The sequence below is a fragment of the Hippopotamus amphibius genome, chromosome 9 (genome assembly GCF_030028045.1).
Source record: "Hippopotamus amphibius kiboko isolate mHipAmp2 chromosome 9, mHipAmp2.hap2, whole genome shotgun sequence".
NCBI classification, from domain to species: Eukaryota; Metazoa; Chordata; class Mammalia; order Artiodactyla; family Hippopotamidae; genus Hippopotamus; species Hippopotamus amphibius.
Genome location: NC_080194.1, coordinates 121,616,473 through 121,639,047, shown reverse-complemented (window position 1 = coordinate 121,639,047; position 22,575 = coordinate 121,616,473). Strand labels below are relative to the sequence as shown.

The window sequence follows — 22,575 nt, the reverse complement described above, 5'->3', positions numbered from 1 at the left end:
GAGTGATTGTGAACCAGAAAGGGCCTTTCCAGCCCATCAGCGCAGGGCTGGATCACAAATGCCATTTCCCCTTTCTCCCTGAACAGGGCACTCTATTCAGATCAGAGGCGATATTCTCTGTTCTGGGTGAAGCAATGAAAAATGAGGAACTTTTCCTGCCAGCCTGGCCCTGGGATGGGCCAGTGGAACTGTCTCAGTGAGAATGACTCTAGACGAGCTTGAGCAGGCGCTCGCTTGGACTTGGGGAGAGGTGGGGAGAGGCCAACCTTGGGACCGACGTTGTCAGCTGGGCTCTCATCAAAAATCCTTCACCAGCCTGAGGACCAGGACAACCCAGGGACACCTCCCAGCAGCCCTGGCCCCCCCGGGCATCTGCCCCTGTCTGCCTTCTCAGGGTGTAACTGAGGGACCCAGCATTTGAGGAGATAGAGACCCCACCACTACCAGGACCCTCGGCCATGGGCTCAGCCTGTGATGCCACAGAATGCTCCCAGCATGGGGTGGGGGAGGGAAGCCACCAGCCCCAAAGAGGGGAGGGGGCCCTGGAAGGGTAGGGACAAAGTGCAGGGCATGGCGTTTCCATGCCCTCGGCCAGGTAGGGGCGTGGACTCAGCAGGACCGTGTGGCTGTCCTTCCTCTCTCCGGAGCATCATAAGCTCAGATGTAAGAAACCCACAGGAAACTCACCCAGAACCCAGGGCTGTGGGGGCTGTCACATAGGGTGGATTGGTGGGAAAAGACCGGGCCCTGGGGAGTTAATACCCAGGAGCCCCTCCAAGTCCAAACAAAACTGGCAGCACCTCCAGCCCTCGGGAACCTGGCAAGGCCTGAGTGCTCCCCGAGCAGCAAAGGGGAGGCTTTGCTCCCTCTGTCAGCAAGCTGGACACCGGGGGCTTTCCTTGGTTTGGGGTGTCAACGCGAGCGCTCCGAGCACCATATGGACCTGGACAGCCCTTGGCTGGATGCAGGGCAGGCTGGGCTGGCTCCACGCAGGCGGCCGGCTGTGAGGGCCGCAGGCGTCCGTGAGCTGGGATTTCTGCACTGCCCCCCCGCCACCCAGACCCGTCTCACCCGGTAAGCTTGGCACACACAGGCCTCACGAACCCTCATAAATCCGGGCAGCTCTTCCCAAACAGTGCTCTTGGCAGGCCCTGGACGTGGCTCCCCAGTGCAGGGCGAGGGACGCACCCTGGACTGCAGCCACGCGGGCGGCTGGGCAGGCGAGGGGATGGGGTGCGTGCCCCCCTACCCAGGCCGCACCATTAAAGCTGCAGAGGCAGCTGCCTTGCGAACCTGGGTTCTCATGAGAAGCATAACCTTCCTCTCACCCCCAGACGCGCCTGCACAGCTCAGAGGTGGGCGCCCCCAGGGCCCGTGTGCCGAGGAGGCCCAGCCAGGGAGCGAGGCTGCCCCTCTCTTGCTGTCGCTCCCACAACCGTTTCTCCCTAGAAACCCTTTCTGCCAACCAGACAGCCCTGCCCAGGGCCTGCAGGGCGGCTTTTATCCAACTCCCAGTCTGGCTCAGAGCCAGTGCCCAAAAAATGTCGTCAGCCACCCAGAAACCAGCTCTGGGATGTGCCTGAGAGGAAACCACGGCCCGAATCTGGCCCATCTGGACCCGTTTTGCCTACTGAGGAGCCTACCTCCCCCTCCTTCCCACCCCCAACCCCACGGAGGAAGATGCAGCACTGGCTTCCTGGAGGCTTCTGAGATCTGTGGTGTTCAAATTCAGATGCAGTGCCCAAGAGGGAGGGTGGTCTGGCCAGCCGGCCCCTTCCCCAGGGAGCCTGGGGTTAACCTTCACAGAGCCCACTCCTGCCTTGGCCAAGCCCCTTCAAAATGGGATGCCTATGGCCTTGGAGACCCCATATCCCCCACGCTTATGAAAGCAATACACAAAATGCAGCCCACGTAGATAAAAGGCATTTTTTAATTTTATCAAATTGATCTGTACAAAAGTTAGCATTGCTTGGTCAGAAAGTAGCGAAACACAGCAGGTAAGTGACAGCAAAAGTCCAAACTTGACACCGAAAAATAGATTGCATAAAAATGAGTTTGCTGTAGTCCCTGCCCCCACCCCCAGGAAGAGATATGCAAAAAAAAAAAAAAAAAAAAAAAAATTTTTTTTCTAGAAAAAGGTAGGAAAAAGTAGAAAAAGTAAAAAGAAGCAACATCTTACAAAGTTTTAAAGGCACAATTTTCCATGAAGTAGGCAGTTATCATTGCTTAGCACACAGCGGAAGCAGGACAGGTAAATCAGGTATTATTCTTCTAAAACTAAGAATCTAAAAACGCTTAGTGGAGAAGGTTTTAGTTTCACAGCTTGTAGGTGGCGCCTGGTTCCTAAGAGCGGAGATTAATGTGTTTCTGGAGCCACCACGTCCCAGGAAACTCCCGCCTCCGCCACTTGGCATGGTTGTGGGCAGGGATGAACTTCAGCGACACCCTGCCTTCTAAACCTGGACTTAATGCTAGGTGCCAGGGGCACCCCAACCTCATCAGAGACACCGCAAGACAAATCCCTTCTCCTGCCTCGGGGTTCCAGCCACCTCTGAGGGGCTGGAGCTGGGGCCCTGCCAGATGCCTCCCAAGCAGCCAGTCTCCAAAACTCCCAGAGCAAGGGCCCCAACCCCACCTGCCCCCACCCCCCGGCCCTCACCCTCAGCTCTGCAGCTTCCGTTTTGTCTTAAATTCTACTCTCCGCACAGATTACTTCATTAATTAAAGATAAAATAATAGAGAACATAAATACATTTTAACAGCTTTCAAAACAAATCAAACACATTGAAGCTTCAAAAATAAAAATTAAAAAAATAAAATAAAAAGAGAGAAGTGTTAATCACAGCCAAACCTTGCTCGGAAGAACCCTAACTACAAGGAACACCTCAGGTATAACGGGCTGGTCCCAAGAGGTGCTCCCGCAGACGCATCCCCGCTGAACTGTGGGTGCCGACCGGCCGCGGGAACATCATCTGTTGGTCCTGGGAGTTCTCAGTGCCAAGGCTGGCCGAGCCCTTGGAACACGAGCGGGTGGCCTGGAGACCCCACGCCTCTTCCCTCCTTTTGTCCTTTGTGCTGTGGCTGTTGCTTTGCAGCCACTGAGATGCAAAACCCAGACGTCTGCTGGCGTCTGCTGGGAAGAGGGACCCAATGGCTGTCCTTCAGAGTCGCAGTCCCCGCAAAAAGAGAGAGAGGAGGGAAGGAGGGCTTTGTCCGCCAGACGGGAGTTTGGAAATCTGGAAGCAGAGGGGACTCATTTACAAAGCCTGGCTTCCCGCGGACCTCAGCAGGCACTTGACGGAGCCGTGGCTCCTCGCCTCGCCGCGCACCTTCTGGAAGCCCTTGGAGGTCTGTCTGTCTTTGTGGCGATCGAGGTTGTCCTCGGCCGCCACCCCTCCACGCGGCCGCACCCTCAGGGTCTGGTCAGGGTGGTGTACACGGGCTGCTCCCAGTTACTGGGGGGGCTGTGGGCGGGCGGCACCGAGAGGCCGCCGAGCAGGGGTGAGGCGTAGGGCCGGCGGGGAGAGTGGAAGTAGGGGTACTGGTAGAGGCCGGACGGGTAGCCGGGGTATGGGCCATAGTAGTTGGGGGCCTGCAGGTCGGTGTAGTCGCACTGCGAGCTGGTGAAGGAGCTGGCGGCGGCGGCGGGGGCGGCCGTGGTGACGCTGGCCTGGGCACTGTAGGAGCCATAGTCGGCGTGCCCCGGGGAACCGTGCGACTGGTCGCCGTAGTGGCCGGGGCTCAACTGCTCCGTCTTGATGTGCGGCCTCGGGGGCCCTGCCTCGGTGGGCGACGCCGAGGCCGACGGGGCTCCCTTGTGAGCCCACACAGGGGACGCCCCGATGCTGGCCGCCCCGGAGTGCGAGTAGGAGGCACCCCCATAGGAGCCAGTGGCTGCAGGCTGGCCCGGCTCTGCGGGCAGGGCTGAGTGGCCATTGAGGGGCAGGTACTGGTCGAACTCGTGGACGTCAAAGGTGTCCATGTTTCCGATGACCTCACTGCTCAGCTCGGAGATGTCCACGTTGCTGAAGTCGATGTTCTGGCGCCCACTGTCCACCAGGCGGCGGCCTTCCAGCTTCAGCTCCTGCTTGCCCCCGTGGTGCAGGTCAGTCTTGGGGGTGGTGGGCGGGGTGGGCGGCCCGTGGGTCTGCCCTGGAGACAGAGCACATTTCAGGGATGAATGCCCCTTCTGTAGGGGGCGGCTAGGCTGGCGACGTGCACACAGGAGGAAAACCAGCCCCACTGACTGCCACAGGTAGGAATCAACGGCTTTTTGTTCCCGTGTGTTTCCCAGAAATTCCAGCAAAGCCAGAGCCAGACCTCACTCCTCCGCCGAGGAAATTCCGTTAAGCACTGTTCTAGGGGAAGACCTGGGGCCAGGGAGGCCCCATCGTGAAGACCAAGCCCGGGGAGGGGGGGGGGGGAAGGAGAGGAAGTGCCCAGCCCCTTGCCCACGGCAACGACACGGTCCGCACAAAACCTGTCTCCCCAGGCCCATGGCTTTAGCCAGCGTGACTGAGACTGCTCGACTGGCCAGGGTTCCACCCAGGTCCGTCTGGTCTAAACCTGGGCTGCTGACCCCCAGGCCGGCGGCATGAGTGACTCCTGGGTCAGAACCAGCAAAAAGGCCAGCAGAACAGAAACACCTTCGGGAAGGACAGAAAACACCCAGGGCACAGGGCACTAGACCAGGGCAAGCTATCAGGCCCTCCGTCTCAGGGGGGCTAAGCAGGCCCCCGTGGGCATCGGAAACAGCTAGCTTTCAGGGCTGTGGGGCCTCTTCTGGGGTACCTGGGGAAGATTTGGTTCTCTTAAGGGCACCTCTGCTGGGAGTGAGCCCCTGCTCCCCACTCCCAGGAGCCCACCTGCGTGGTCACCGTGGTGGTGTACGTCACCAAGGCCAGCGTCACTCTTGTACACGGCACCACCTGGGTGGTGGCCCAGCTCGGCGCCCGAGTCCGAGTCGCTCTGGCCAGTCTTCACGCTCTTCCTCCGGCGCGGCTGGTACTTGTAATCTGGGTGGTCCTTCTTGTGCTGGACCCGCAGCCGCTCTGCCTCCTCCACGAAGGGGCGCTTCTCACTCTCACTCAGCAAGCTGCAGGGTGAAGGGCAGGAGCAGGATAAGGAGGGGGCTGGCACTGCCCCGGGAGCTGGCCTGTACATTGCGTGGGGCGCTGGGGAGGACCAGGGAAGCCCGTGTGCATGCCCGCACCTCGGGGGGCACCAGGCAGTGCTCCCCTTCTCTGAGGGCAGGAGGGATCAGGCCGGGGGGCCATTAAGTGAGGTCAGATGGAGCGAGACAGAATAAGACCAAACCTTCCTGCTTCCATCTTCCTCCTCTGACTTCCCCCCTCCATGAGCCTGTGTCTGTCCCCTCCCTTTGGGACTTTCTAAGGCAGGCGTGTGAAGAGGCCAGGACCCAGCGGAGAATACACTGTGGACAAAGGGAGGCTTCCAGGAACCAAGCCGGGAGTCTGTGGGCAGCTGGGCTTTCCAGACCTCCAGAGACACTGGCAAAACCCAATGGTCCTCGCCGAAGCTCAGAACACACTCCGGCCCCTCATATCCTTCCAGAAGCTCACCTCTATAACTGCCCGCGGGACAGGATCTAGGGGTACAGAGGCCCGGGGCTGCCAGGGTCCACAGCACCCAGACTGGACAGAGGCAGGAGCACAGAAGACATAAACACAAGCTTTGAATGCCCACTCACGAGGTGAGGAGCAGGAAACAGGACCAGCACCCTGAACCCAGAGCCGTCCACTTTAAACCCCAGTAGAGATCGTTTGGGGGAGACAGGCTGGCCCCAGCAGCAACCCTGTCACTGGTGCCCACTGCTTGCTGTCCTGCTTTCTGCAAAATGGCCAGCCTCATCACACCAAAGTGTGCACCAGTGCTGAACACCCCCTCCACTCTCCCCTCCCTACTGAGGGTGTAGAGGTGGCAGAGCAGAGGGACAAGCTGCAGGGAAGGTGCTGGCGGGGTGAACACACACCCTCCCATTTGCCTTCTGGAGTCCCTCCACAGGGTGGTCTGGGAGTCCTTTCCAAGGAGGGAGCACCTCCAGAGAGCTGTGTCCTGCTTCCAGAAAGAGGCCACTTTCCTCTGGGAGGGACAAGCCTCCAGGCTCTGGGGCCACTCACAGCTGGGGTCCCCAACTTGGCCTGCCAGTCACCGCCTAGGGTAGGCTGTTTCTGGACTTGGCCAGTGTGCTAAGGGCTGCACACTGCTCCTGCCGCCCTCTGCGTGCCCAGGCCGTCCTGTACCCCGCGCCCGACCCGGCTGGCCAGATCGGGTTTTTCCACTAGGACTCGCCCTGGGAACAGCCACTGGGAGCAAGGCCGAGGCCGGGCTCTGCGCCACCTCCCAGCTCCACGCACCCCAGGACCCGCTCCCCGCCCCCGGCCTGAGGACAGCGCACTCACCGCCACAGCTTGCCCAGAGTCTTGCTGAGCTCCGCGTTGTGCAGGTGCGGGTACTGATCCGCCAGCTTGCGGCGCGCAGCTTGCGCCCACACCATGAAGGCGTTCATGGGCCGCTTCACGTGCGGCTTGGCCTTGAGCGCACCGCCGCCGCCGCCGCGCACCGGCATGGGCACCAGGCTCCAGTCGTAGCCCTTGAGCACCTGCGACACGGCGTCGCGGATGCAGGCGGGGAAGCGCTCGTCCCCAGCCTCGGTCGCGTCGCCCCGGCCGCCGGCCCCCGCGCCCGCCGCGCGGCCCAGACCCTCGGAACCGGCGGGCGACGGCGGTGCGTCCGAGTCCGAGTCCTCCACGTGCGACATGGAGCTGGCAGTGCCAGATGGGCTACAGGGCGGCTGGGCGCGGGCCTCGCTCATGTCCAGCATCGGGGCCGCGCGCGGAGAAGCGCGCACCAGGGAGGCGCACCGGGACCGATGCCCGGCTGTGCTGCAGCCGCTATGGGACCCGAGTTCGCCGTGCAGTGGCCCGACCCGCGTCCCGCAGCCGCCCAACCCCGACCCTCTTGACGCCGCTGCCGCCGCCGCCGCCGCCGCCGCCGCCGCCGCCGCCGCCGCCGCCGGAGCTCTGTCCCGGAGGGGCGACCCGCAACAAGTTTCTTTAAGCGGCGGCCACAAGGCTCCGCCCCCCGCCCGGTTCTCCATTGGCCGGCGCGCACCCTACTGCCACCGGGGGCGGGGCTTGGCCGCCCCCCGCCCCCTCCCCCCACCTTAAAGAAAGCGCCGAGATCCCGGCTGCGCCCCCGCCAGCCCCGCCTGGCGCCGCACCACGTGGGGCCGGCGCGCCCGGCAGCCGAGGACCGGAGCCCGGACTGTGCATCACGCCGCGGGCCCCCCTTCCAGGAGGGGCGGGAAGGAAAAGGCGGCAGAGACGGAGAGTGGTGGGCGCTCCGGGGCGCCCAGTGCCTGCCGGTGTTCTCCGCTGCGCTCCCTCTGCTGGCGCGTAGCGGCTCCAGTGCGTCCCGGCCCGGGTCCCATCACCCAGTCTCGGCCGCCCGCTGCGCAAGGAGGCGGGTCCTCAAGAGCCTCCCCCAGCCTGTGTTGAGCCCCGACGTCTTGCCCACAGCCCAGAGGCGCCGGGGTCAACTGCTGCCAGCCTGCGGCCCAGGGCGGGGGGTCGGCCGCCAGCCCGCAGGGCCGGCGCGACGTGCAGGAGCCTCCGGCGCGCCAGTCTGCACGCCGCGCACGTCCAGGTAACGCGAGCCCACGGGCCACGGCTCGGAGCTGGGTGATCCCAGGACCCCGGTCAGTGGAAAGTGCGGCGGGGCGCGGCCCCGGGAGCCGCGGCAGCCGAAGGGGGCGGGAGCGCTGGGCGGGGCCTGGGCTGACTGGCTTTTGAGTCCCCCGGGCGGCCCGGCGGATGGCGTGGCCGGACGCGGGGGCCCAGGGCCTTCCGGGCGTGACCCGGGGGTTGGGGGCACCAAGGCCGTCCGGCGGGGCGGTCCTGGGTGGTCTGGCGGAGGCGGAGGCCGCTCCTGGCGCCCAGAGTGGAGGAGGTGGGCGCGCCCGCCAAGGAGAGAAGGGGGCGGGGTGTGCCGCCCTGGTGGGGGCGGCGGGGTCGGAAAGGGGACATTTCCCCGGAGGCAAGCGCCGGGCCGCGGCCCCGAGTCCCCGCCCGAGGCCGCCCCCGCGAGTTGGCCGTGGGCCCGGCGGTCCCCGAGGGCGGCTCGGATTCTTTCGCCAAACCCGCCGAGAGGCGACGGACCGGCCGCCCAGAGCTTTGCCAGACTCCCAGCCTCCGGCAACCAACTCGGAACACGCGCGTCTCCGACCTTATGGCCCGCGCGACCCGGGTGACCCTAGGCAAAGGCGCCCAGTTCCTCAACCACGCACTTCCTGCCGAGTCATGGAGTCCCCGGCAGCCTAAGGAGTAGAAAGGGCTGGTCTGTTAACAGAATACACGAAATTGAAAGTTGGTGGTGGTGCTGAAGCATCTCGCCCTCGCCCGTGCTTTTACCAACCCTGGGGCCTCTGTCCTCGCAGCGAGCGCCTCCTGCCCTCGCAGGGAGCGCCTCCTGCCCTCACCCCAGCCCCACACTTAAAACAGGGCCTCCAGCCAGTCCCCGACTGAGTGCCCCAGTGCCAGGGCTGTGAACTCCTTAGAGTTAGGCCTTGGAGCCAGTTTCGACCAGATGACCAGTGGGCTCTGGGGGCTGCCCGGGACTCCCACAGCCTTGCATCTGGTACAGTTGGCACCAGGGCCTAGGAGGCAGGGGCCAGCACCCGGGCTGCCTGATCCCCACCACCTCCGGGTGATGGAAGGACTACTGCATTGACCCCAGGTCAGTGAACCCAGGAAAGCATCATGAGGAGCCTTGCTCTAAGGTAAAACAGTGCTCTGGGAGGACCCCCGATAACAGAGGGACAGCCGGCCTCCCGAGTGGCCTGTCACCTTGCCTTTGCACAGTCACCTACCAGGAACACCCTTCCCGCTGATCTGCGGTGGCTTCTCTTCAGAGGTCCTGCCCTCCTCTTGGTGTCCCACCCTGCAGTCAGAGGACACTGAGGGAGGCCCAAGTGGGGCTGCCCGGGGGCATCCACCAGACTTCCTGGCACATAAGGACCCATGCAAGTAAACGCAGGGTTGAAGTGGGCAGAAGGGGGCAAGGAGGACAGACCTGGCCCAAACTACCCAGCCTCCAACCCTGCCCTGGGGCTCAGATCCTATCCCTCCTGCACCGGACTGGGTGTTGGCACCAGGTCTGTGTTTCCCTGAAGAGCTCTGCTTTGCGGAGGAAAATGGAGCACAGGCTGCAATGGGTACACTGGGCAGGGCAGCCACTCCCCGCTCCCCACCATCCCGTGGAGGGGCACCACACAGCTGTGTTCCCAGTCTCTAGGACACAGACAGGTGACCACTGGGACCCTTGGGGGAAAAGAGGCTGAGCCAGGGGAGTCCAATGCCAGATCCAGGTCACAGTGTGTGGCATGAGTGGTTCCTAGGTCCCACCCTCGGCTCTACCGGGCTGCAGTGATCGCCGCAAGGATTGATAGGGGTGCTGGGGGGCAGCTTCTGTCATATATGTGCTGGCCACCATTCCCACAGGATGGGACAGACAGATTCCTGCCACGGCTTGGCTCAGGCTGGCTGCCAACATGGAGGGTGGCGCCCAGAAGTACCCTAAAGCCCCTCGTGGTCTCGAAGGCCTGTAAAACTTGCCAGTGTGCTATCCAGCCCCATCCATCACTGACAATCTCGATTCATATCCACAACTGCTAGGCAGCCCCTGAGTGGACACAGGACGTGGACTTCAAAGGAAGTGGTAGCCACAGTTCATGTGTTTACTGGTATTGATGAAGCACCTGCTATGTGCTGGGGCTTCTCTGGGCAACACAGAACAGAACCACACTGCACAGTCTTGGCCTAGAAGATGCTGGCATTTGAGGAGGGGACCAATGGTGAACACACCAAGGGGCTGAGACACACCACAGGCGGGGGGCAGGGGCAGGTGGCAGAGGCAGGGTAGTCCAGGAAGGCAGCTTGGAGGAGGTGACAAGTTGAGGCCTGAAACTTCTGACCAATGGAAGAGAGAGGAAAGAGCATGGGGGGGGGCACGTGCAAAGGCCCTGTGGCAGCAAAGACCACAGGTTATCTGAGAACAGAGTGGGGCTGAGGGGCGGCTCTCAGTCCACTGCCTGGCTCCCCTCTTCTCTGAGCTGTTCCTTCCTGGCCCCACCTGCCCCAGTCCACATGCCTCCACCTTCATCTGTAGGCTCTGCAGTTTCAGGGAGATGATCTGACTGGCCAAGTTTGGACCAGGTACCTGACCCAGGACCATCAGCCTGGGCCATGGGAAAGCTGATGTAAGCAAGGTTTCTAGACCCATACCCCTGGCAGAGCCTCCAGGGAAACCTCTTCCAGGTGTAGAGACCCCCTAGCCCACCCTCCCATTGGCTGCTAGGCTGGCTCGGGAAGTCCACACGTGACGGGACGGCTGAGGGCTAGAGGCCGCCATGGAGAAGGGCACCCTGCCCGTCCTCTGCCTGTCTCCTGCCTGGCTTTTCTTTTGGACAGTCAGGGAGGCCATGTCTGTAGTTGGTACAGTCTTTAAGAGAAAGGCCTTGGGGGCAGGCCACATGGGCCCATGAGCCCCAGGCTGATGTGTCCCCTGTGTGTCCACAGCCCTGGCCTGGGCCTCTTGGCAAGCCAGCCTGAGGCAGTTGGCATCACATCCTGGGAACCCCGGCTCAACCTCGGGGATTAATTGGTACTTTTAATTACTGGCTGGTCTGCAGAAACTAAACGTCCAGGCCAGAGATGAAGGGACAGCTCTGAGCAGAGGCCCCATAAAGGCAGCCTCATCCCAGCCTGCCAGGTCTCCAGAGAAGAGAGGGGGCTCCCAGGGGTCCAGCATCCCCCGGTAACAGACTCTTGGGGCTCTGGGCCAAGCCTTTTGCTGAAACTCCCCTACCCGATATAGTTGCCAGCTGGCATGGAAGTTCTGGTTTGGGTGGAAGCCGGCCCCTTGGTTGGGCTGATGTCCCCTCGGGAGCTGGCCGTAGCTGTTCCTCATCCTTCCGTGCAGAGGACACTGGAAGATCATGCCCGGATTCCTCCCCTCTCTGCCCGCAAGGCCAGGGTGTTCGGGGCCAGCCCATGGCAGGCGCTAGTCCAGTGCAGCTTGCTCCTGAGCCCTGCCACTGCTTCCAGCGGGCACCTCCTCAAGATGCCTCCTGGCCTCCAGGTAGGGGGAACCTGCTCCAGGCTATCCCTCTGCACCTTTTTACCAGCTCTAAGGCCTCCTGATAAACAAACCCACACTGCCTGGGGGTGACTGCTGACTGCCGGTGGGACCCCCTACTGTGGCCGTTCCTCTTTGGGGAGGGGGCAACACTTAACCCAAGGAGATGGGCCCCGAAGTGTCTGCCCTGTGAGATATGTGTGCACAGATGTGTTGGAACAGCTGTGGTCTCTGCTTACCCCCTCCTGGTAGCAGTCCCCGAGCCTCCGGCTGTGCCCATCCATCTCTCTCCAGCCATTGGACTTGGATCTGACTCCACCAGCAGCCATTAGGTCTCTTTGACTTTGGGAAGAGGGTGATTCTGCAGCTAAAAACATCTTCGGGCAGGATCCCAGGGGTAGAGGGAGCCCAGGGGGTCCAGGCCAAGCACCAGCAGCATCTTTCACAGAGTAACTGAGTGCTGAGATGTTAGCATCTCAGCCTTGGGCTGTGCCTTCCTCTGGACATCCTCACCTATCAGCCAGTAAATTCCATTCCTTGTCCTGCGGGAGGGCTCTGCATGCTACCAGATTCCTGGCCCCCTGGCCCCCAGCCCCGTGCTGGGCCCTCACTCCCCTGGGCCCTGGACCCCAGCCCCATGCTGGGCTGTCCGTCTGTCGAACCCCCAGAACCTCATTCTGGGCCCTCACCCCCTGGACCCCAGTGATGGGGCCAGGAGAGACTTTCTCAGCCCCACTGCAGGAGGGGACCCAGGACACCGAAGCTGATTCACTTTAGAAAATCAGTTTTCTGAGCCCAAACAGGCTGCGGAGAGCTGTGCTTGTCCTTCCAAGCTTGACTTTCACATTTAATGAGGCCTCTTGTCCAAGTTGAATCCCTCGAAGTGTGACTGGGACAGGCCAATGTGACTGGAAGTAGATGCATCACAGAGAAAATCCCCTTTCCGAGTAAGGGGCTCTGGAGACCCACTAGTGTCGAAGGCAAGTTAAAACACACCCTATCAAAAGATTTCTACCCAGGTCTCCCAGGTTTTTGTTTTTCTGAACACAGTGAAGGAGGGTTTAATTAAGATGCACTCAGGCAACTCAGGCAGGCACGTTGGAGTCAAGGTTCTTGTGCAGTGAGGTGGGAGCCAGCCTTCGGGCGCTCAGACACGGATGTGACAAAGCTTTGCCTCCAGGGGTGCTGGGCTGGGGCAGAGGTACAAGAAACCCCTGGTCTTCCCTTCATTGGTCCTTTGGTCCCTCCAAGCCTGGCGCAGGGAGCTGGAGGGACAGCTGCTGGTGAGTGCAGACCCAGCCACCTTGGCTGCAAATCCCCACGTCCCCTTCCTTGTAGGATGTGACACGTGTAGAAAAGGACTGTCAGCCGTCTGCTCCCGCACCTCAGGACCTGAGGGCTGCGGGATATGGCCAACTTTGCTGCTCAAACTGGCGATTCCCACCTAGTCACCTGGTGTCAGTTTGAGAAGGAATCGGTTCCTTGGCCAGGTGTGAGCAGTAGCTTGACCGGTCATCAGAGGAGGTAGCTGGGACCTTGGAGGCAGGTGGATGGCAGCCTCCTAATGGCTGGGGGCCCGCTGCTTCCTCTCTGATTCCCTTGGACAGAGTGGCCCTGAGCAGGCTGTGTGGAGGTGGGTGCAGAAGTGGCCTGGATGAGCCAGCTCTGAAAGCTCTTGATCACTTGACCCCCGGGTGTCAGTTAGAAGTAATGAATCAACCCAAGGGGTTCAAAGCAGTTTCTGGCAGCTTTCAACATTCCCTGTGACCGTAATGAGATAGAGAGCCCCCCACGGCTGTTATGCAGGTCCCTGAGACTAGATTGGGGTTGGGGGCGGGGTGAGCATTCTGTATTCTATAGCTCATTCTGCAAACCCTTCTGGGGCTTCCAGGCCAGACCTGCGTTGGTGCTGGGACAACAGGTGACGTTCACGGGGGCCCTGCCCTGCAGAAGCACGGGACGGCAAAGCGTGTGGAATGAGGTGTCCCAGCTGGTTTGTGAGCTGGGGCTGCACACTGGTGCCTGCTCCTGCCTCCTACCCTTGGGGTGTGGGAAGGGGTAGGAGGGAGTCGTGGGACTCCTCCGAGAAGGCGTTAGAATTCTAGAAAGGAGGGTGTTTCCAGGTCACGGGTCCTGAGGCCGTCCTCTGGGGCCTCTAGCTTTCAGTGAGTTATGGGGTTAGTCTGGGCAGCAGAGGGTCTGGAGTACCTGTCTGTTCCGGGGACCCCGCCAGACCTGCATGAGTTGATGTCCGTAGGATGCTAGGTGTGCTGTAGACAACACCTGCATTTTCTTGGTGACCTCACCATCACGCGAAGCTAGCAGCGTTTGGAGCGCATCTCCCACTGTCAGGCCCACTGGGCGTCCTTCAGGACCTGTAACAGCAATGCTGCCCACTCTTTCCAGAAATTAATCGTCTGCTTTAATCACTGGGCAAATCTTGGGAAGGAAGACCTGGTGATGGCATTGATATTGGGCACAAGCTCCCCCAAGCGCAGCCCTCAGGTTTGGGCCAAATCAGGGATCTTGGATGCAGGTGTCTTCAGGAGCCAGGCAGGGAGGGCAATGTGGAAGCTGCTGTGGGTGAGGCTGTAAGGAGTGATGGGGCCTGTGGGTGTCTGGAGAGAGGCCCTAGCCTCCCTAACGGCCAGTTAAGGCCCTGCTGCCACCCAGACCTCAGCTGACCGCAGAGGCATGCCTGAGCCAGGCTGGATGGGAAGCACTGCCCACCAACACAACAACTTATGGCTTTGAGGCTGTTTGTTACATAGCATTATTGTGGTGATTGGTAACTGATACAGTTCTATGGGCTGAATTCACCTACAGGCCTCCTGATAGTGACTTCGGCAGTTTTCAAAACTTCTTCCAGTTCAGAATATGATTCTACGAGAAAAATATAACTGTACATTCTTTTCCCCCACAGGGCTCTACAACCAGAGAATGTAACTGCACTGGCATTATTTGCTTTCCACTCTGCCCAGCAATCATGGCTCACTAGCTGGCAGGGCCACACAGGGCCACATCTCCTTCTGGGGTGCAGGCGTACAAGTGTTCCTGTCCCTCCTGTGCAGGGACAGGAGACGGGTGAGCCAAGCAGAACAGCCGTCTGTGAGTCACATCTCCAGAACAACCAGCAAATGGCCAGCACCTGCTCGCCCACCCCCTCCCGCACCTGCCAACCTCACCAGGGGGGTTTGGCCGCTGGACAGTCAGGGTGGGGCCAGCCCAAACTGACCACCCCTCCAGAAGAAAGTGACAGATGTTAGTGCCAGCAGGTCCTGCCCTCCCATCGACAGATGTCAAGACATGAAAAATTGGGGTAAATGAAGAGTGCACGATTAGATTCGGGCCCAAGCTGGGTTCTTGTGGGTGCCAGAGACAGCTGCGAAGGCACGTCAGGGACAATCGCCCTGATGCGGTGGGGACTGCCAGGCCCGGGTGCCTGGGGACAGCTGGACGAGGTGCCGACACAGGGCTCCTTCCTCCAAAGCCGGCCTGCATCTACTGGGCGCACCGCCAACCGCGAGCTTGAGCGCCTGGGCTCTGGGGCCGCGCTGGGGGAGATGCAGGCGGGCCCACCTAGGGGTTCCCGGGACACCAGCCTGTCTTGGGCTAATGGCTCCTCTCAGGGGAGCCCCCTTGCTCCCCTCCCCTCCCCTTCTCGGCCCTTTCTGGCTCTTTCCAGGTGGGGCTCAGCTCCAGGTCTCTTGAAACTAGCACTGAGGGCAGTCAGGCCTCCCCTCAGCACCTCTGGCCTCTCCTGTATCTTCTTATCTTGTTTTCATATAGATTTTTGCTTGAAAATATAGGTTCAGGAGACTGCCACAGGCCCCTGGTGTTGGTGAACGCCCCTGGCTGCTTTGTAGTGGCCACAGCATGTGGGCGCGAGCAGAGGGTGTGGGGGGAGGAAAGCATCTCAGTGCCCCCACCTGGCACCAGGCCCTGACCTGCAGCTCAGTGTTTGCAGAAAATGTTTGTTTGGTTTTTTGAGGGGGGCACCTTCGTGAGGCACAAGATGTACCCATATCTAAATATTACTTTAAAACTGCTAACTGCTCCCTAATATAGATGAAGGTGCAAGTTTAGTATAAATGACATGACCTATTCCGACAGGTGAAAGCAATGCCTTTTCAGGTGATTCTGAAACAAGGACCAGGGCAGATTTTTTTTTTTTAATTTTAGTGAAATTCACATAGCATAAAATTAAGTATTGTTAGGTGTACAATTCAGTAGCATTTAGTACATTCACCATGTTGTACCAGCATCACCACTATCTAGTTCTACAATATCTTCACCCTACAAAGAAACCCTGTCCCTGTTAGCAGTCACTCCTCGTCCCCCTCCCCCAGCCCCTGGGAACCACGGATCTAATTTCTGTCTCTGTGGATTTGCTTATTCTGGATGTTTCATATAAATGGAATAGTACAATATGTGGCTTTGTGTGTCTGTCTGGCTTCGCTCACTGAACATGATGTTTTCAAGGTTCATCTATGTTGTAGAATGTATCAATACTTGACTCCTTTTTATGGCTGAATAATACACCAGTGCACGTTTGATTAAATTCAAGCTGAAACAGGCAAGAATCGAGCCACTGGCCAGCCTTTCCATGGCCAAGCCCTGTTTGATGGGGTTCATTCCCATGAAGGTCCTGGACCCTCAGAGGGACCGGACCTCTGCAGTCAGCTCAGGAAGGAGGACCCTGGAGGAGACATAAGAACATGAGCTCCTGGTAGACCTCTGATGGCCTCGCCCACCCTAGGCAAACCCGGGGAGGGAGCCCGGAGCCTAGCAAGCTGGAGGCTGGACAAGGGGCCCCTTTCTGCTCTGCACAATGTCCCATTGTGCCCTTCTCAGGGGGAACAATGTAGCCCCAGCCAGGGGAAGCTGAGGACAAAGGGCCCTTTGTGACAACTGTCCCCACCTGAAAAGCAGCAACCGGGGTCACACCTGACAGCAGAGCCGTCCTTCCTGGCCTCCGTCCGTCCGTCCCCTGTGCAGCTCCCATATCCGGGTGAGGACCCAGGGAAGCTCAGGTAGGCTTGGGCTGGAGGCCCTGGACTCTCCCCACTCTCCCCAAATGACTGTATGGGCTCAGCCTGAATGCGGCACACAGAGAACGGCAGGGATGAGGGGGAGGTGAAGGTCGTGGGTTCCTGTGGAAGGACCTGGGAGCAGGGCATGGCCAGGGCTCCCCAAGGCTTGAGCCCTTGGGCACACGCTTCCCTGCTAGGGGCTCTCCAGGGTGCAGAAGATGTTTGCACCCTCCATCGAAAATCTCATACAGGTCTTACAGATGGGGTCCGAGGGAGGGTTCTTCATGGAAAAGAAGAGGGAGCTTAAAAAAAAGTCTCACCATAAGATGCACATAAATGTTATTACCCCAACAGTGGGGGTGGGTGGGGGTGGCAGCGGGGGGCTGGAGGGGGAGGTTCCAGAAGTTGCTGGTCAAGCCTAATTTGGGAGAGCCGATGTCCAGAGACAGCTCCTGCCTTCATGGGGCTCACACTACAGGTAGTGAAGATATAATTAAATAAGTCAGAAAAACTGATCATTTGACCACATAACTATTGATAATTTACATACCAAACACTAGGAACAAGACGTACAAACAAACAAACAAAAAACCCAGAGCATTTGCAATATACAGACAAGAAGAGGATCTTTCTTGACAAAATTCACTACTCACTTATCTGGGCTTGTTGTGTGTGGTGCATTTCACGTTGTATGAATAGATGGCTGTTTCTCCCCTGCTAGACTGTGAATTCTTTCAGGATCAAAATCATTTCACATTTACCTTTGAATTCTCAGTGGCCAACAAAAAACTATTACATGTGCTCAGGGAATAATTAGCTAAAATGAAAACTATACCTCATAGACTTTAATTTTTTTTTTAAACCATAAAATGAGAATATTGATCCCCTTCCACTTTGAAATGGAAAGATGTTTTAAAGTAGGTAAAATCCCAAGATATACATATATGTATATATATGAGGATCTTTAATATGTAAAGCACTCTAACAAATGAATAAGAAAAATCCACACCTTCTGCAATCATTTCCTTCCAAGTGCCCCACAGTTTACCCAATAACCCCTAAGGCGTACTCTCTCACATACCTCTTCTTTTCTCTGAGGAATGCCTACAGTTCCATCTGCTTAGAGACATGTCTCCTGTATCCTCAGAATGTAGAGTTGCTGGTGTCCTCACTGGGGTTATGCTTGGGTCATTGGTCAGTAAGTTCCTCCCTGCTCTGAATCCTCAGCCCACCACTCTCCCCTTTGGCTGGAGGTCCAGTCTTGAGGGCCAATAGGAGTGCAGACCATCTAAGGGGACGTTGCTGTCCTGTGCTGAGATGGAGATGTTGTGGGGCTGTGGGGTGGGGCGGGGAAGGAAGCTGGAGGGTCTGAATTCTAGGGCCCAGCTGCTGCCTGCACTGTCCCTCACGAGCTGTGTGATCATCACCCTAGCACCCTCCTCAGACAGCAGAGGTGGAGTGTTGCAGAGGGGACACCTCTGAGGTACTGGTCCACACACCCCGTGCAGGCAGTGGCAGCCTGGAGCCCTGGGGTGAAGCTGCAGCTCTGGCCTTTCCTCTGCAGGACTGCGAGTCCACACACAGCCAAGGGGTGCAGCAAGGGCGCAGTGCCCTCCAGGGTCCTTGGCTGCCCGTATCTCAGCCGCCCTGGATACAGACGAGGCCTGTGGTCAGATAGATGCTTTCCAGTCATCTCTTTCACGTTGCATTTGTGCTTCTGAAGTGCCTTCCGTCCCTCTCCAGTGTGAGGGTCCAGGAGGGCAGGCGCCTAGGTAGGGGGGTGCCCTGGGGGCCTCTGCGACTTTGGCTGAGGCAGTGAATGAATGAGTGAGTGGGTCAACCCCGCTCGGGGTGGGGCGATGCGCAGTCCTCCAGGCACCCACCCCCCACTCTCACCGTTGCAGTGCCCCGCGTGGCCTGCGGGGAGCGCGCGGGATCGGGCCTGGTTCTCGCTCCCGGCGCATGGGCATGGCTGGCCTGAGTTTGCCTGACCTCCAGGTCTGGGCGGGGCCTCTCGGTGTGGGCGGGGCTTTTAGGCTCGCAGAGCTCCCTGCGCATGCGCTCCGACGGCCCGGCGATGGCGGCGCCTCCGGAGCAGCTGAGGAGGCGGAAGGCCGGCGCTACGGGCCCGGCGCCTGAGTCTCCGTCGGGGCGCGACCCCGCGGGCTGCGCGGCCCGCCTCCGCGCCGGCACCTTCTGGCTGACCAGGATCGTGCTCCTGAAGGCCCTCGCTTTCGTTTACTGTGAGTCCGCGGGGCCAGGTCCCGCAGTGTGGCCCCTCCACGCGCGCCCCACCCCCACCCGCAGGCCGCCCCCCGGGGCGGGCTCGCGGCAGAGCCTCAGCTCTGCACATCGCTCAGCCCTGCGGGTTCCGGCCCTACTCCTCACCCCCACGCCGACTCCACGCTGACCAGGAGCCCGTGAGGCGGTGACGCCGCTCTGCCGCCTGCAGGTCCCACGAGCTGCGACCCCGCAGCCCTCCCCGCGGCTCCGCAGCTTTGAGTCCTGAACAGCAGGTGCGGCCTCACCTGCGGGGTTCAGTGCGCGCCAGGTTGGACCAGGCGGAGAAGCGCGCGGCCTGCCCCGGCCTCCCACTCTTCCTCCCCCCGCCCCGGGCCGCCCCCTCTAGGACACCGCTGGGCACCCCCCGCCCCCCTCCCCCCAGCGCGGAGTGCGCACCCACCCCCGCCCGGGTCCCCACGCCCGGAGGGGCAGAATCGCCTGAACCGAGCAGCGGTGCCTGAAGCCAAACTGGGCTTCTCAGACGAACTTGGCAGTGGGGGGACCAGTGGGGATGAGGGACAGCCCCCGGCTGAGATGGCCTGGGGCAACTGGGCAGTCCCTCAAGAGGATTCCGGAGGGCGCTGGTACCCGGCGGGCCGGCCGGGATTGCACGCCGCGGGCACCCGCCGTCCCGGCGTCATTTCGGAGTGTTCCGCACACGCGTTCGAAGCGATTGGAGATGCCGCTCTTTGCACAGCGACCGTCAGCGAACGCCGGGCGGGACGCCGCGGGGACCAGGGCCCGGCGCGCGGTGAGGTTCGGAATGCGGCGCTGGGGGGATTCAGCCCCGACTCACATGCGCTCTAAGTTACTATAAAAAATACTGCTTGCCGTTATTGCTTTATCCTCCACGGGATTAAATAGTCATTCTAAATGTTTGAGCTGTCACTTAGCAAAAGATGGAGTCAAGACAAAGTTAATCTGCGAGACTTTAATAGACCTTTAAACCGGCGCCGTACCAGTGGAAAAACCCCGGTGGCTTCGCTCGCAGAGAGCACAGCTTATAAAACCCAGCTGAGTTTTCCAGTGAGCGGGACTACCTTTGATCTCCACAGGGATTCTCTGTTCAGTTCACAAGGAAGCGGTTTTGAACCAGTGGGTCAAGCAGATATTTTAAGTCTGGCCCTGAGCACAGAATGATTTGCTTTGGCAGATGCATATTTTCCCCCTATCTTTTCTCGCTATTTGGGGTGGAGTTTTTCAACTGCACGAAGGAACCAGTTTACCATCTTAAGGGTCCCTGAAGATGTCCCTGGCTGAGATGAGTCCCTGACTGAGATGGCCTAGGCAAATAGGCAGTCGCCCTGTATTGATCTCTTTCTGGAGGGTTCCAGATCTCCTGAGGACTGTGAGCTACCTCAGAGTCCCTTAAGTCCCAGGAATTTCCCACAATGCCACAGGCTCTCCACGGGTTTCACTTGATGTTGAGTGTTTCTCGCTCTCATGGACTGCTGACCCCACCATGAGGCTGAACAATGGACCCCTGACGTACGCTTCTTTCAGCCTCTGCACACCTAACAGAGTTCTTTGTCCCATTAGCCTACCTGTTTGTGTGTCTCCCTGGGAGCTCCTTGCAGCCATGGGTGGTGTTTCTAGGAGCAGCTTCTGCTCCATAAAATTTCCTTGACTTTTTGCAGACTTTATCATTTCTCTGTGCCACCACAGGATACTTTTCCAACTGTCCTCCCCTCCCCACCTGGCACCCCAGCCCCAGGGTGTGACACTCAGGTCAGAGGCTGCCCACCAGCCAGGCCCCTGGTTCTCACTGAGACGTGGTCGTAATTCCTCAAATCTCGTGTCTTCTTGTTTCAGGGTTTATTCTCTCTTTCTGCTGGAGCGTATCCCCAATTTCCGAGAAAGGGTACAGAGAAGGTGACCTTTCTGTGTCCTTCTTTGCACACGTAGAAATTACCCATTTGCCTGGGTCTGTGGCTCTCAGAGCAGTTTTTCTCACAACTTTTTGGTGTTTAGGGGTCTTTACACAGTCTGACTCCTGCTCTTTTGCAGGTGACTAAAGGGAAACACTTTCATTTCTTCTGCTCACATGCTCTGACACTGGATGTGGGGTTTTTCTCCCACTGAGTAATCCTCTGATTGTCCAGACACCACCTGAGTGTCCTGCAGGTCATTTCATTCTGACCCTAACTGCCCAGTGTCCGAGCAGCCCCACAGGCTGAGGGCTCAGCCCCACAAGACATCTCCCCCGCCACGCCAATGAGAAGTCCAGGTTGTCACCTGTGCTCCTGACCTACCAGCTGTGAATTGGGGTTCCCACCACCCCCTCCATGGGTTCCATAACTTGCCAGAATGGCTCACAGAACTCAGGGGAACACTTTGCTTATGTTACTGCTTTATCATAAAGGACATGGCTCGGGAACAGCAAGATGGGAGAGGTGCCCAGGGAAGGTGTGGGAAGGGATGCGGAACCCCCACGACCTCCTTGGGAGCCACCCTCCCAGCACCTCAAAGTTCACCAGCCGGAATCTCCCTGAACCCCTCCTTTGGGATTTGTGTGGAGGCTCCATTACACAGGCAGGACTGATTAATCCCTGGCCATTGGAGATGAGCTGTGTCTCCAGCCCCTCCCCGTCCTGGGAGGTCAGAGGTCAGGAGCGGGCTGAAATTTCCCCTAGCAACCAGCCCCCATCCTCTGAGAGTCACCTCATTGGTGTGAACCCAGGTAAGGTTGAAAGGAGCTTGTTGTGAATAACAGTTGCTCCTCTCACCCCTTCACTCAGGAAATCCCCGGGGTTTTAGGAGCTCTGTGCCAGGAACCGGGATGAAGACCAAATAAATATTTCATATGATATGACAGTACCACCAGGACGTTTTTCCCCTCGGGGAGCTTTTCGAGTCTGCTGCCTTGCCATCCTGGCCAGGTCCCTGTCGTGTGATGGCATGGCTCTGGGAGCTCCCTTCCTTGTTCCTTCTCAAGGCCCCACTGACCTCACTCAGACTTATGACTCCTGCCCTAGTTCTGGACCAGCTTCTCTGACCCTGTCCAGGCTGCTGACTCCGGGTCTGTGTCTGCCCAGACACCCCAGTGGGTCCCAGATGTACCCCCTTGGGGGACCACCAACCCACTGAGACTCCCAGCTCAGGTCAGAGCCTGAAGCTAAACGAGGATCTGATGGAGAAGAAGGTGAGCTCCTCCCAGGCCCCGGGAGTTGGCCCTCACGTGGGACCTACTGCCGTGACCTCTGGGACCATCTCAGTAACCGTTTGAAGGTGATCACCACCATGGGGCTCTCTAGAAGGAACCTCAAGCACTGGAGCAAATGGAGGACTTTTTGACACATCAGCAAAGTTATTTATCTCCCCAGTTCCATACTATACCTTGGAGTCCCAGGGATAATATATCTTTTAAAATCCTACTTCAAAAAGATCTCAAAGCTAGTTTTGGCCCAACTCTGATTCCTGGTTTTGCCAGTTTATGGTACTGTCCTTTTGGTCTGGATTCACTGTACAGTGTCACACTTGTGTCTTTCCTTGTTTACGTTGCGTGCAGTGGAGTTTATTAGGTCTCCCCCCCAGCTGCCAGTCATTGCTGGAGCATCTGAGGAGAACCTAAATTGTGCCCTGTAACAAGCGGCAGCTAGTCTCACTCATGGTCAGGAGGTCTCATCTGGGGTCTAGTGGCTCAGCCTTGAGGCCAGTCGGCGCCCATGCCCAGCACTGGCGCAGCCCAGCGGAACCACATGTGCCTGCGTTTGCTGAACTCTTGTTCTTTGGAAATTTTGAGGGAAAAAACGGAACGAAAAGAGTATGTGAATCTTGCTTCGTTTTCTGTTGTTCTGAGCTATCAGCACTTCCAGGATTCCTGGGAAGGTAGTTCTTCCCTCCAGGCCCCTCGATTGCTAATGAAATGCTCTGCTTGGTTTTACAAGCTTCTCTGTAAAATGCTTCCAGTTTGTTTAAGAAACAAACCTGCCCTACATCTGAGCTCTCTACAGTACATGCCTTTAAAGAAAAAGTACTGGAGGTTATTTTGCTCGGACCCAGAATTTAGCCACAAGTCAATAAAACCACCCATCGGAGAGTCACATTTTAGAGATGATTCGGTTTTAACTTTATAGCACTTTATCTGAAGGGGAGAGAAAAC

The 22,575-nt window shown here is 58.8% G+C and overlaps 3 protein-coding genes across 3 annotated transcripts in view; 2 read left to right on the top strand and 1 right to left on the bottom strand.

Annotated features, from left to right (window-relative positions):
- Window positions 1-3,412: 3,412 nt before the first annotated feature.
- SOX8 (SRY-box transcription factor 8) lies at window positions 3,413-6,844 on the bottom strand. The gene is made up of 3 exons (XM_057695451.1): window positions 6,423-6,844; window positions 4,866-5,095; window positions 3,413-4,152 (listed from the first exon to the last, which is right to left on the bottom strand). The coding sequence occupies exons 1-3, from the start codon at window positions 6,842-6,844 to the stop codon at window positions 3,413-3,415; spliced, it is 1,392 nt and encodes a 463-aa protein (XP_057551434.1).
- A 72-nt stretch (window positions 6,845-6,916) lies between these two features.
- Window positions 6,917-15,530, top strand: LOC130861031 (uncharacterized). Its single transcript, XM_057749533.1, has 3 exons — window positions 6,917-6,934; window positions 7,193-7,668; window positions 14,081-15,530. The coding sequence occupies exons 1-3, from the start codon at window positions 6,917-6,919 to the stop codon at window positions 14,421-14,423; spliced, it is 837 nt and encodes a 278-aa protein (XP_057605516.1). The 3' UTR covers window positions 14,424-15,530.
- A 2,716-nt stretch (window positions 15,531-18,246) lies between these two features.
- Window positions 18,247-22,575, top strand: part of LMF1 (lipase maturation factor 1) — a 97,145-nt gene continuing 92,816 nt past the window's right edge. Inside the window, exon 1 of the mRNA XM_057748863.1 lies at window positions 18,247-18,433. Within this exon, the coding sequence (XP_057604846.1) occupies window positions 18,247-18,433 (187 nt within the window). The remainder of the gene's footprint in view (window positions 18,434-22,575) is intronic.

Excerpts from the sequence above, each read along its gene's own strand:
- LOC130861031 (XM_057749533.1), top strand. Across the intron at positions 7,669-14,080 it reads TGCACGCCGCGCACGTCCAG|GGCTCTACAACCAGAGAATG; the intron begins GTAACGCGAGCC and ends TTTCCCCCACAG.
- SOX8 (XM_057695451.1), bottom strand. The coding sequence starts at position 6,844 with ATGCTGGACATGAGCGAGGCCCGCGCCCAGCCGCCCTGTAGCCCATCT. Across the intron at positions 5,096-6,422 it reads ACTCTGGGCAAGCTGTGGCG|CTTGCTGAGTGAGAGTGAGA; the intron begins GTGAGTGCGCTG and ends TTCACCCTGCAG. Across the intron at positions 4,153-4,865 it reads CCACCACGGTGACCACGCAG|GGCAGACCCACGGGCCGCCC; the intron begins GTGGGCTCCTGG and ends CTCTGTCTCCAG.